Genomic DNA, 13483 nt, shown 5'->3' on the forward strand with positions numbered 1-13483 from the left:
TGCTGCGGCGGCCCGGGCCGGCCCTGTCGCCGGGCTCTGCCGCTCGCCTCCCCGGCTGAGTGCTGCTGCTTTCGCCTTSTCGTGTTCGTGTAAGTGATCCGCCGGAGCACAGCGTGGGTAGCGAGTGGCAGAGGGGTGCCCGGACGGCCTGAGGCTCGGGAGGATCCGGTAGCCCGGGACCAGCCGGTTTTGCCCGGGGCTTCTGGAAGCTGTAGCTGGTTGCGCTCGCCCGCTGGCACGGCGCCGCGCGAAGCTAGCGCTGCCCTGGCTGAACTACGCGCAGCGATATGGTTATGGAGCTTAACGAGTCAAATGTGAAATCTTGCTGCGTCCGCAGCATCCCGTGTGTACTCTTAACCCCGAACTTCTTGTGCGCTAACGTTAAGTGCTGGTAAATTTGCTTGTAGTGCTCTCCTTATCTTGCTGTCAAATGACTGTATCACCTTAATTTCAAGCTCTGCTGAAGCCAGTTGATATAGCTGATAAATTAATTTTGGGTTGCTACTTCAGTGTTGTTAGAAGTTCTAAGAAACAGGCAAGGAGTGAGTTCGCACCATATTGATTTTTATGGCCTTATAAAGTTTTATTGTGTTAAAATAGGAAAATTAAGTGATGCTTTAGCTTTGAAAGCTAAGTTCTTTGCTAATATATTGATCTAGTGTGTAGTCATTGAAAAATTATTCTCATCACTTGCTGTGCCTCTCTTCTGGGAGCCACCAAATGAGTCGGATATGATTCAGTTCACAGATTGTTAATGTCATTTCATTACTTCTGGTGGCACAAGGTCCAAATACGATTTGATAACGACACCATTCCCCCTTCCATTATTAATCCTGTTTTCATGGTTGTAATGCCCCTGCATAAATGTTCTCTGTTGGATGACAATTGTCATAAAAGTTTTTAGTTCTCATTTGTTTTCAGAATAACAGTGCTTCTAAAATTGACTATAAGAATTAACTTTAGCATTTTGGTTTTGTGTCCTTTTCATACCCTCCTATTATAGCTAAAGGTTGACTCTAAAAAATTGAAATCCTATACTGATTTCATGTTTGACCTCTGAAGAATTGTCATCCAATGGACAACCCCTATGCATGAGATAAATTAGTAAATTTRATGCTTATAGCCTTCATCAGTTCTATAGCCTGTTGCTTCAAAAACCTCCTTGAATAAAGTTTCATGAGAACTGTAAACTTCAGCGTGCAGTAGGATCATTACTGTTGGTGTGAGAAAAAYGGAGGAAAACCAGGGTGGCCCATAACATTGATAGAGATGTCTTCCAGCAGCACCCTCTGAGAACTTTTCTGAGAGTAAAGAGCTGGAGCCTCCTGTGAGTGCTGCTGGCCAGTTCAGCCGCAACAAGTCAAAATGTCAAGATCAGCTGAATAACAATCAGCAGATGAAATGTCAGTGTGGACACCCTATATGCATTTATCAATAGAAGATCAGGTACCAATACGGCACAGTACTGTTTCTCTATTTCATGTAATAGAAGTGTGACAAAGGTCAAGGAGTCCAGAGGCATCAAGTTACTCAGAACTGTCTTGCTTTGTTGGGAAAGTTGTTGCTGGATAACAGTCAGTAGAAAAGAAGGGTGTTTTGAGAAACAGAAGAAGCAGTTGCTCTGCCCTTCGAAGAGTGAACACTAAAAAGTGCCTTCAGAAATAGAAAAGTGCCCTAGGATTAACACAGATATTCTGAGTTGTGCCCAGGATATATGTTGCTAAATTTATCAGCTCTTCTTGCCTCCAGATGCTGTGAAGTAGCCACTTACTTCTGCATTTACATTAATTTGGGGTTTGGTTGTTGAGTTTAAAGTTTGCTTGGCAATGTCATTGCAAGATTCTTAACTTTTCTGTGCATCATCAGGCAAAATCCAAGACTGGCAATTTTCAGGTAGTGTTGAGAGACATGCTGGTTTTGATTTTTACTTGACTGTAGCATGGAGCTGGTATTACTCATTTTTGGCAGTTCTCAAGCTATAACTCCTTGCCTCCAGCAATTAACTAGGATAGGATTCATTTCTCCTAACTTAAGATGTCTACGTCTGAAGCTAGATAACTGGGTTCCTGTTGTAGTCAAAGGAGACTAGTCGGTATAATCAGTGGAGTGGAGAGAGTGAGTTTTCTTATGTTAAGGTAGATGCCAACCAGGTCAGGTGAATCAGTTTTTTCTTAGATTCCATTGATTGTTTTGGCTGGGTCTAAAATGAGATTGTGGTGCCTACCTTAGATGCCGACAGGTGTATTGTGCATTAGTTAGGTGAATGCCAGCTCTTGTGTTTCTCTTACTCATGTAAGCACACTGTAGTGAAAGCAAATGAACTAAATGTTAGAGGGCTGCTGGTTTGTATTCCTCATCTACCACAGCTGGGGCTAATGCCCACTGCATAGCATTCAGCTTTCTCATCTGTAAGAACAGAGTTATAAAGCTGCTCATCACATATTTGTCAAATCTCAGTAGATGATGTATTTAGACATGGGACTCTCGAAAAGATGTGACATTACATTTATTTTTCCAAATATTCACTAGCTAGAAATCATATGTTTACATGCAAATGGTATAGTAAAAATGTGGTCAAAATCTTCTGGATATAGTTCTGTCCTCTGATCTACCATATTTTGTGGACAACAGCAGCAATATCTCAGAAAGTAAATCTGATCTCTTATTCCCTGAACAGATTCCAAGGTAGAGTTCATCTTAAATTTTCATTATAGAAATGAATTTAAGGCTGAGGGCTTGTTATCAGTTGTTTATAGACTGAATACAATTTATTGGGCTTTTACTTGGCCAAAACCCCCAAATGATGCTATAATTTAAGTAAAGTACTAGTCAAAGCTTTCTTTCTCCTACTGCAGTGTCTATAAATAACTGGTTTGTTGTTGGTCTTTTTTGTTTGTTTGTTTTTTCTTCTGTAGAAAGTTTCTTGCAGGTGACAAAGACTTAATTCTTCAGTTGTGGAAAAACACTGGGGGATGTGTAGAGCAGAAGGTACTAAGCAAACTGATGTACAGTCAAAGATAAACACATGGGTTGTATGAAACTTATGTAAACCTGCAAAATGTAAGGTTTTTTTTTTTTAGTTTAAATTGAAGTTAGTGTATTCAGCTTTTGATAAATGAAGTAAAACCAGCAGATCATGCTTCATACACTTGTTTTTAATTAACTGCCAAACTAGATAATCTGCTCACATTGAGCTTAGATTTAACTATAGTTCCCATCCAGATGTTGCTTGTATCATCATCAAGGATGATGATCCTTGATCATCAGAGGTCAGATATCCCAGTGAATTGAATGAGGATGGCATTGGGATTTCGGGAACAAAACTTACTTTCTGAGTATTGGACGAGGTACTGTGCTGTGTAAATGTACAGCTACATTTACACTAGCTTAGGATCTGAATTGCAATCTATGCTAATGGTTGAACAATCAAATTTGGGCATTTATCCAGAAAGTAAGTACTAGGTGTTAGTTTGATTAATACCATATTGTAGCCTCATATGCTCTTGGCTTGTCTGAGAATTCCATGCAGCAACCGTTAACTTTCTTATTAAATACTTCTCAGCATAGGCATAAACTCGGGAAGTAGGAGGAAATAAGGTTTTGTGGGGTTTTATTGTCCTATTTTATCAATTACTTCAAGGCCCCACTGTGCTTGGTACCTGACCAAAGGGCTTATAAACTTATGCAGAGCTTATAAATAAAATATAGGACAAAAGCAACAGGTGAAGGAAAGGTGAGGTATGGTAGAAAAGTTTTCTTGTTTGATATAAAAAGCCTCAGCAATCTCTGCATGAACATTGGTGGTGGGTTTTKTTGTTGTTGTTGTTGTTTTAGCATTTTGGGGGCATCCAGTAGGCAGGAGATTTAAGTTTCAGAATCTGAAGCAGCGCTACAGGGAGTGAAAATGTTGCTTTTGCAGGGGAATTGGACCAAATAGGCAATGTGAGCTAATGTTGTCAGCTCCTGATGTCCATCTCCCCTGACAAACATGAAGCTGTTTGACAAATTCAGGGTCACACTGTGTGCAGGACCTGTCTGGTTAAACATAAGTAGTGTTTGTAATGGRAAAGAGGAAATAACGTGGACAAATAAAAGAGCTACAAAGAAGATCTCAGTAGCTGTGTTTTGAACTGAATCAATGAGGTCCAGGCTCTAATTGTTAAGATCAGTAAACAAAAGATTTTGGTAGGCAGGAGACAAGATGCTGCTGAGAACCTAAAGGCTGGACATTTAAGTTATATATGAATAGGTATTTACGTTGCTAATCATCTAGGCTTCCTATATGGAGAAGGATGAACTACATGGAGAAGTGCCCTTGTTCTCAGCTCCATATGGAGGAAATTCATATGCTTACATTTATGTGAGATGAAGATCCATTCGGAAACTATTTGGGGGATGGCAGAAGGAATTTGTAAACTTTCATAGTATGAAACAGTGATAAACTTAGAGTGCTGAAATATAGTAATTTTTTTTAAACTAGTACAAATATCAGATTAAAATACAATATTCTATGTGAGATTTAGGGACCATTGTACTTGCAAACCAGGTTGCAGAAGCAGAAACTATTGCCTATTTCTGCTTAACACCATTGTTTGTAATGCTCTGTGGTCTTGACCATAAAGTCTTCAACAGTGCAATTGTTCAGGGGTCTGAGTTTCTTTTTATGATAAACACACTTCAGTGAATTATCATTGCAGTAATGTAATGGTCCACAAGTGATATACTGTATTCTTCATGAGACTCTCCCTTTCCTTCCCTTCCCCTGCCCCCTCCAAACTAGCTATATATTGAAAATGGAGAATGCAGTAATCTGCTACCTTTGATATGGCTTGGGGCATCTCTGAACATCTCTACTATGTGGGCTGAGATCTGCTGCATAGTGTGTATGTTTGGTGTGACCTGTGCAGTTAAAAATCACCTAGGGCTGGCTCATCTGAAAAATTCTCTCCCAATTCTTTGTGTTGTTATAACTGTGATAGCCAAATCACTGACACCAGATACACCTCTTACACATGCGTGCGCGCATACACACACACACGGCTTCTTTTCTTGGGACTCCAGAACTGGCTAATTTCTTTTTTCTAAAAACCCTGAATTTAGTCATTTTTCTGAGCACACTGGAAAGTGTTTTAGAAGGTTTTTATAGAGATTCAAGGGTACATTCGTAGCTCAGAAGTTTGGGTCAAGTAATAAGTTGTGTTTCTAAAGTAAATTTTTAATGCTGAGAAGTATGATAAATTACTCAGCTGTTGTGGCACCAGACATATTCCAGAGACAGTACTATTTATTGTTGAAATGTGAGGTTAAATCATTATCAGCTATCTCAACTTCACTAAGATGTAATAAACCATTATTCATCACTCAGAACACTTGAAATCATTCCATTTAATATATTTTGATAATAGAAGTGGAAGCAAACAATTTATATGCAAGGGCTTTTTCTTAAACATGGTGGAAGTGAGGAAATATGATGTTCAATATGACTTGTTCAAGTCATGATTCTGAAGCTGTAAATTGAAAGACAAAGGATTATGGTGAATAATTCTTTCTGGAATAGTATCCTTAAATTATTGAACTAAGTATGACAGTTATTAAAAGCTTTTATTTTTAAGTATATGCTTTTCTTAAGACAAGTAAAAGCACAACTGGTACAATTTGCAGAGGAAAATGCAAGCATATGACAGTATCTCTAGCACCATTTTCCAGTAACCAGATAACACCAGCAGGATCTTGTTTCCTCAGTCTTTTAACAGTTCTCCTTGTGCTAGTCTCCAGAGACAAAAAAGCAGTTGATATGGGGAGTCAATTAATTCCAGCTACATTCTGTTAATGTATAGGAGATCTAATAAAACCTGGGAAGTTGTTGGAAGCTGCCATTCATGATGCACACAATTTTCTTCAGAATGTACTGCCTGCTGTAAAGCTTTGGGTGAAAAGGTGGGGGTTTGGTTAAGGCTGTGGTTTGGGATCAGAGTTCCCTGCCTGGCTCTGCCCCAGGCTAAATACATGAAGCTGATCTTTGAATTCCTGTATCTCCAGTACTCCTTCTCTTTAAAGTGGAGGTAATGAGTCTTCCTTTCTTCCAGCTTCCACATATCTCCTGGAGTAAGCTGTCTGGGTCAGGAACTCTTACTGTACGTCCCTGTAACATGGGACATAGGAGGGCCTAAATCTTGGTGGACTGCTGTGTATTCTGTAGACAAGAATCTGTACGTAGACAGACACCGGTATGAGCTGGACATCTCCATTTTTAGGAGGGTCCCCGTTGATGGCTCCCTACTCCTCCTTGCCCTCCAAGAATCTTCAATTATGACTTGAATGAAAACTGTATACAAATAGTTAACTTCAGTCTTAAAAAACAGTGCTCAGAAAGAGAAATGCTGAAATTCTGTCACTCTGGTATTCCTTAAAGCAAGGTTTTGGGATTATGAATCATAATCCCATTATCACCTCAAAAGAATGTGATTATTATCTTGTATAGTCTCAGTTAAGAGCCAAATACAAACCATTTATTTACACAAAGTGATTTTAAAAAAGAATAAACATTCTAGTGTGTAAAAAGAGATTACCCTTATATTTGAGCACCATTCTATAGGTGAAAGAAAAAGAAATGTTCCGTGCACCAGAAGTGTTAGTAATTATTTTTGTTGATTCTCTGGAAAAGAGATGGTTTTGACTGGGAGTGGTAAAGCCTCTTAAGGTATGTATAAATGCTAAGCATGAGGTGGAAAGGTCTTCAGGAAGAGACTGCAGTCACCATCCTGACTGGGTTATGTTTATAGGAATCCTGGGGGAGGGTCGGACAGAGGATAGAGAAAATTTTGGATCTGGAGTAGAAGTTTGGAGGTTTGCATACAAAAGCTTCATGTCTCCAAGTCTTGATCCTTTATATAAATAAGCTTATCTCTACTTTGACCTTAACCTGGGTTTGTGTTAAGGGAGATTTCACAATAACAGGTAAAATTAGGTCATTTTATTCATACAGCCCTTGAAATCAAGGTGCTTGGCCACTATCACAGTAGTCAGTGTGCAACAGACTTCTATAGGGTCCCTGGTGTTAGGAGGGTATTTCCCCGCTTTGCTGTGTGAGCTAATACAGAGATTGATCATACAGTTGCATGTGTATCAAAAAAAATAAAATAATCCATCTTCTGACCAATTAGTGAGCTAAGCAACCAAGAGCAGAACAGCAGGAGGAATCATGAAACCGAAGTAACCCCAAAGAGCTTGTATCATCCAGTGGAAAATTAGTCTAGAACGTGCCTGAAGTGCCAGTGTGCAGCTCCGACAATTTAAAGGGCTGGTACAACATAGTGTTTGTATAGCAGCCCGTTTCAGCTGCTTCTAGTTGATATACATGCTGGTGAATAAAGAAAGTATGGCCAGCATGACGGAAGTCACTGCTGAAACTGAAGCCATCGTGTTCACTATTAAGAAAGAAATAYAGTATCACAGTGCAATTTCTGTCACTGGCTCAATACAGTATAAATTACTTTATAGCACTAGATTTATGCTTTTGACATGAAAAATCCAAAAATAATTACACTGTAGCATATTTTTAAAGTATTATGTGAAGATAGACAGTGATGCGGACTCTTAATAGCTGACTTGCTTATTTATTGTGTATTTACTCAGTAGGGACTTAAGTCTGTCCTGTTCCCCACCCTTTTTCAATCTTGGCTCTGCGATTAGGAATATGAGAACATGATTTTTAAAAAGTTTCTAATGAGTTTTTTAATGCCTAGTAAAGGTAGGGCTTTCTGGGGGGGAGAGGTGTCCTTTGTTTTTTGCTTACTTTTTTTTAACACTGTATAGGTGCTGAATATTTAGCCAGTGTGAAGGCTAATATTAGTGAATTTTATCCATCATTGACCAGAGCATAGGTGTAATCTTTTCTTTACGGTATGTAAAATAGGTGTTAATGAATGTACATCAGTAAACACATTTTCCATGACTGTGAATGCTTTGTTGTCAGAAAACTGTAATATTGTGAACAGATCTACCACTTTGATCTGTTTGGGCTTAAGTATATAATATACATAAAAATGTAAATATTAAGAGTTGAATTATAAAACTGATTGTCTACTATTAAAGTTTGAATGAACCTAATGCTGCTCCTTAACAGAATTTTTCCCCCCTGCTGCCTGGTTCTGGGTATTGGAGCCAAATTCTTTTGGATTTTATGTAAAAGTAATCTGTGAGCTTGGCACCCACTCACCTACCCCTCAAAAAACCCCCAAAGAGTAACATTTTAGCTTTGTTGGGGTCTATGGGAACGCCTCCACTGACTTCCCTCAGTCTGGAAGTTAGTTCAGATGATCATTTAAATCTCCCTTCATTTGATACTGTGCTGACTGCACATACCTGTGTTAAGTGCAGTCTTTCTTGTTCCTTGTGCTTTCAGTGCAGGCACGCTATGTGCAAAAACATTTCTAGCATTTGAGATTGGAATATGTATTTCTTTTCATATTTGTAGTGAACCAATTGTTATTAATCATTTAGTCAGTGAACACTGAAATTCTCACTTTTTCCTAGGAACCAGCATTTGAGATGCTTCCATTAACTGGGAAAACAATAATATTTGATAGCTTTCCTGATCCTTCAGATACGTGGGAAATAATTGAGACTATTGGCAAAGGAACATATGGAAAAGTTTTCAAGGTATTAAATAAGAAAAATGGCAGCAAAGCAGCAGTCAAAATCTTGGATCCTGTTCACGTAAGCTACTTAAATTACTTGTGTTTCTGTTTCTTATTCCATTGTAACTGAATTTATTATGTAATTTTTTTTTAAAGCTTGGTATATTGTTTACATTAGAATTGATAGAGAAATAAATTGCTTCAACCTGTTAACTAAAATGTATTTTCTAGCTATCAAAGCATTTTCACTTGATAAGTGATCTTGGAAGTGGGTGCATATGGTAAAAGTCAGAAACAGAACTAAATTTGGTTTTCTCTTTGGATTCTCCCTTGTTTATCTTTTACTTTCAGAAAGAGAGCTGATTGTTTTCCTTGGCAGTACCTCGAGTCCCAGCTTCTTACGGTTTTACTGTTGTTCCATTTCCTTTTCTTACCTACTAATCAGTAGGAAAATTCTGTACTTTGAAGGTACATCTGATGCACTTAAAGCATATATTTTGAGTATGTGCTCCTAGCTGAGTGACGTGCTACRAGTGACATTTCAAAACAGAACAGCGTACTTTATTATTGTTATTACTGGTTCTGCRTTTTCAGAATGTGCCAAAGTACTTAGATATCACAGAATGATCCATCTTTTCAAATGGAAAATACCAAGGCAATGGCTCCTACACACAAAGCACCAGGTAATTAGGAGGTGGAATTATTATGTAGTAGTATATGTTTTGTTCCCAATAATTTGCATTTGTTGGATGGCAAATTAAGACTCAAAGAGTCAAGAAGAACTTTGTCCCTTTAGTCTGGTTTGTAAAAGCAGACTCCATTGACTTTGGTAGCATTGCATGTGGCTGCTTGGGATTTTTCTCGAGAACAGTAACCCGCAAAATGCGGACAAGGAGCTGCTGCTATTTTTCCAGTCAAAAGACTCCTTTAGTCCTCATCTTTTCCTCTCCTAATGCAGAGTCACAGTTTCCATTTGGCTCATAGGTCTTGCCTGGCATGTGCTGCTGACTGGTTTGCCACCATCTGGTACATGCATACACACCGCAGCACTGTACAGCAGCAAGAGGAGGTGTCAGTAGCCCCAGCTGCAGTCCAGCCTTGTGCCACATCTTTTGCCTTGATGTGAGGTGTGTGCTTCCACTGTGCGATCCTCGGGAGGAAGAGAGGGGCATGTCATGCCTCGTGAAACGCTGCAGCCTGTGCTCTGGGGCTGCACACAAGGGCTATGCTGATGCCTGTGTTGAACTACAGTCCCGTGGCCTTTAAGTCCGTGAAATGTGCTCACTCTCCTGCGTTATCTTTGTGTTCCCTGTTGATGTGCTTTTCCCTTCAGTATGCTTTCAAAGCAACAAAAGGGGGCTCATCTCACTTCAGCATCACGTACCTCTTCAAAAGCAAACATGATTCACAGCCAAGCGATAAGGATCTTGGTGAATTCAAATACACTGGAAACATTTTTGACTCTATTGCTTTATGTAAACAAGGTTGCTTGTTTTGTTTAAGCAGGACTGACTTGCAGTTGGTGTTCATCTAAATGCCTGTGTGGCAGGAAATGCTTCTGCTTCCGTCTATTTTACAAGAAACCAGGAATGATTCTCTACCAGCAGCTAGTTATAGAGGGGATCATTGAAGGAATCGGGAAAACTTTCAGTGTTGTATAAACTTTGAAAGTTGTAATAAAAAGGAAAAGGATGAAGATGGGAGGAAAGAAGAGAAAATAAAGTTGCTATTAGGAGAAGTAGAAAGAAATTAAATAGAATATAAGGGAGTAGAATGTGAAGAAGCCAGAAGAAATGAGGGAAATACACTGGGTAAAGATGCAACTTAGGAAATTTAAGAAGGAAAAAGTTAGAACTGCTAAAACCAGATTCCTTTTTTAATGAAAAAAGTTAGATTAAGAGTGCCATCTTCTTGCTGTTTCTTTGGAAAACCATTCAGTAAAAAACTATTTTTTTTCTTCTTGAAATCACTTGAAAATTAAAGGGTTTTTTTTCCTCATCCCAACTGCCAAAAAACCTACTTGTCACCCTGACTTTCCATAAACRGAGAATTTTCAATTGAAAACATTAAGAAATTGGTTTTCCAGCATACTCCTGATATTTTTCAAAGAAGGCAGATACCTGTTTTTTGAAAACTTCATCTTGTTTGAAAAGTAGATTTTTTTTTCCCCCTCTAATGAAATTTCTAGTGGAAAATTTTTGATCTGCTATATAAAGATGTCTTGTTAAGTAGCCAAAGAGGTGAGCTGAGGATACTGATAGGTAGTGGAAAGTCAGTAATGCAGTCAACGTTAAACTCTAAGACTTTAATTTTTAACTGAATCTATAGTCCTTTTTATTCTAAATATACTATCCTTTTCCTCCCTTCTGTTTGTGGGATGTCTGAAATAGCTACTGAACCTACATGTCACTGCTAAAATGGCAATCCAATGTTAGAAACAGGGTGAAAGGAATATACTAGGCCTCTTCTTTTTGTTGAAACTGAAAATATTATTGGTGGCTGCAGAGGGAGCCATTGCAATGAAGAAAAAGGTACTTTAGAGATTTTCTTTTTTTAAATTTTACCATTTTTTTCTTTGAAGATGGTTTCAGGATTGTGCGACTTGAAGTAGACTTAAAAAAAGGTGGGGGAGTGCTTTTATATCACTAGGTATAACTGATACTTGCAAATTAAACTAAGAAATTACATTACTGTAGGTGGCATGTGATTGAAGAAAGCATTTCATGTTTAATTCTTTTAGAGCTTTCAGATTCTCTCTGTTGAATAGCAGCTCAGATTTTTGAAATGAGAATAGATAAAGATGGAACTGAGAATGTTCTTAATCTTGTTCTCAGGGATCCGTGTAAATACCATTGTACTTTAGGACTCTGAGCCAAATTATCCTGCATCTAAGTTCACATGAAGATATTCCCTGTACTGTTTCTAAAAGAGGTGCTCTCTTTTGCTATGTTCTATGCAGATAAATATGTTAAATTCAACCAAAATTATCAAGTTTTCTTCTGTCATAAAATGCAGAGGAAGATTTTTTTCTTTCTATTACAGATAGAATTAATATTCTATTCATTTATTTCTCTCTCTTTCCATTTCTCCTCATGATGGTAAAAATCTCATAAAATCTGAGTACCCCTCAGGAGACAGAAACCTCTATTAAATCACAGTAGGACAGTGAGCTAATTCTCTTCCAGTTTCCCCAAGGCAACCATATCTTTTGTGTGTAGTTTTTGGCTTTTGGCWGTCTTTGTTTTTTTGCTTTATGATTTTTCCTTCTGTTTTACTGGATGCATTCTCTCTCTTCATCCCCTCCTTATCTTCCACTCTTTCCATTTCTTCCCTCTCACTCTTGAATGCCTTGGTTCTTTCATCCTTCCTTCTCTTTTTTTTTATTGGCAGTATTCTGTGTTGTGCTTATGGGAAATTAGCATAAAGTGAGTTCCTCCTTTTTGGAAAGAGAGGAAAGTTTCAGCTGTTTTTTGCCTGTTCCAGTGAGAGGTCTCTAAAGCCTGGCCTTGTGAGAGGACTTACTTTCATAACCTCAATATGAAAATTTAACAGCCCAATTCCTGAATATGTTGTGGAAGGGAGAAGAAAAGGGGAAATTCTTTGAGACCAGCCAAGAAGTGGCCAAATATGAAGATCATGAATTTGATTTAATGTTGGAGAGATCTGTATATGAAACAAGCGAGCAAAGTCCTCGTGTGGCAACGTAGGGGCAGATGCCTTTGGTGCTGATCAAAATGAGAGGAAATGTCATTGCTGGGAGTACAAGTATCCCTTTTCTCTGCTGCAATCATGTCCATTTAGTGGTAGTCGGTCAGGGGAGTGGGGAGACAACAGTTTTTCAGCATTGAGTAAGTGCTTTTCACTGAGGTGTGGTTAATGGCGTTCATAGGTAGCCTTCCTCTAAAATTGATTTTTTCATCTTTGTATTTCTCTTTCAATTGATTTAATTACAAATTATAACAAATAACATTTTTTTTCCCAAGAACTAAACAATGGGGGGAAACGACTACAGCTATTGTGCCTCTACCTGTGACCAGGATGGATTGAATACCTTCTCAGCATGACTGAACCAGTCTGCTAGTATCCTTCTGTGGGCCCTTCCAGGACCCAGATGGAAGGGGTCACCTGAGTTGCCCAGTGCCTGCAGTTGCTGGCATCCGTGTTTGGTCTGAAAGGGCTTTCACAGCATGTGGTGCATGGTTGACGAACCTTGTCCTCTTCTCTTGCCTCCCAGAGGACTTCCCTCACTGTGTAAGAAATCTAAAGTCTGTAACAACAGACTGACAAAAAGCCACTACTCTTGCAGTCCAGAGGGAGAAGCCAAAGAGATCATGGATATCACTAGTTTCTATGATAGTAGAGAAGGTGTTAGAAAAGTTTCCAGATGATTCCAGAAAGAGAAATAATAAACTAATAAGATGTGGCTGTAGTCATGTTTGGTTGTGCACAGAGGGGAAGAGAGGTAATTCCAGCTGCACCGTTTCTAGCTGGGAACACCCTTGAGACTAGAAAAGTGATTTGTGACTTCCTGATACCCTGAGGCATCTGCATGCTCTCCCAAAAACTCACCAGTCCCTTCCAACCCACTTGTGGGTTGTAGTGACTTCATGTAGGTTCCTGTTCACACCATGATGTCGTTACCTTGAAATACTCCTTCTCCAGCTTCCTAGAGGCCCCCCTGCCACCCTCTGTGCTTTAGCTGAAATTGGTAAAAGACCAAGTAAAAAACAGGTGATTGTTTTGTACTGAATAAACAAAACAAGCTTTGTAGCCCTGCAAATGGTACACTAATGCCTGGTTTGATTAACTGGTATACATACTTTTTTTTTTTTTTTTTTTTTTTT

General features: G+C 38.8%; 1 protein-coding gene across 1 annotated transcript in view; it reads left to right on the top strand.

The window, feature by feature from the left end:
* The first annotated feature begins 8541 nt into the window (after positions 1-8541).
* Positions 8542-13483, top strand: part of MYO3A (myosin IIIA) — a 126181-nt gene continuing 121239 nt past the window's right edge. The window contains exon 1 of the mRNA XM_026065754.1: positions 8542-8718. Coding sequence (XP_025921539.1) covers positions 8551-8718 — 168 coding nt within the window. The 5' untranslated portion in view covers positions 8542-8550. The remainder of the gene's footprint in view (positions 8719-13483) is intronic.

The sequence above is a fragment of the Apteryx rowi genome, unplaced genomic scaffold, assembly GCF_003343035.1.
Source record: "Apteryx rowi isolate R43461 unplaced genomic scaffold, aptRow1 scaffold_231, whole genome shotgun sequence".
NCBI lineage: Eukaryota > Metazoa > Chordata > Aves > Apterygiformes > Apterygidae > Apteryx > Apteryx rowi.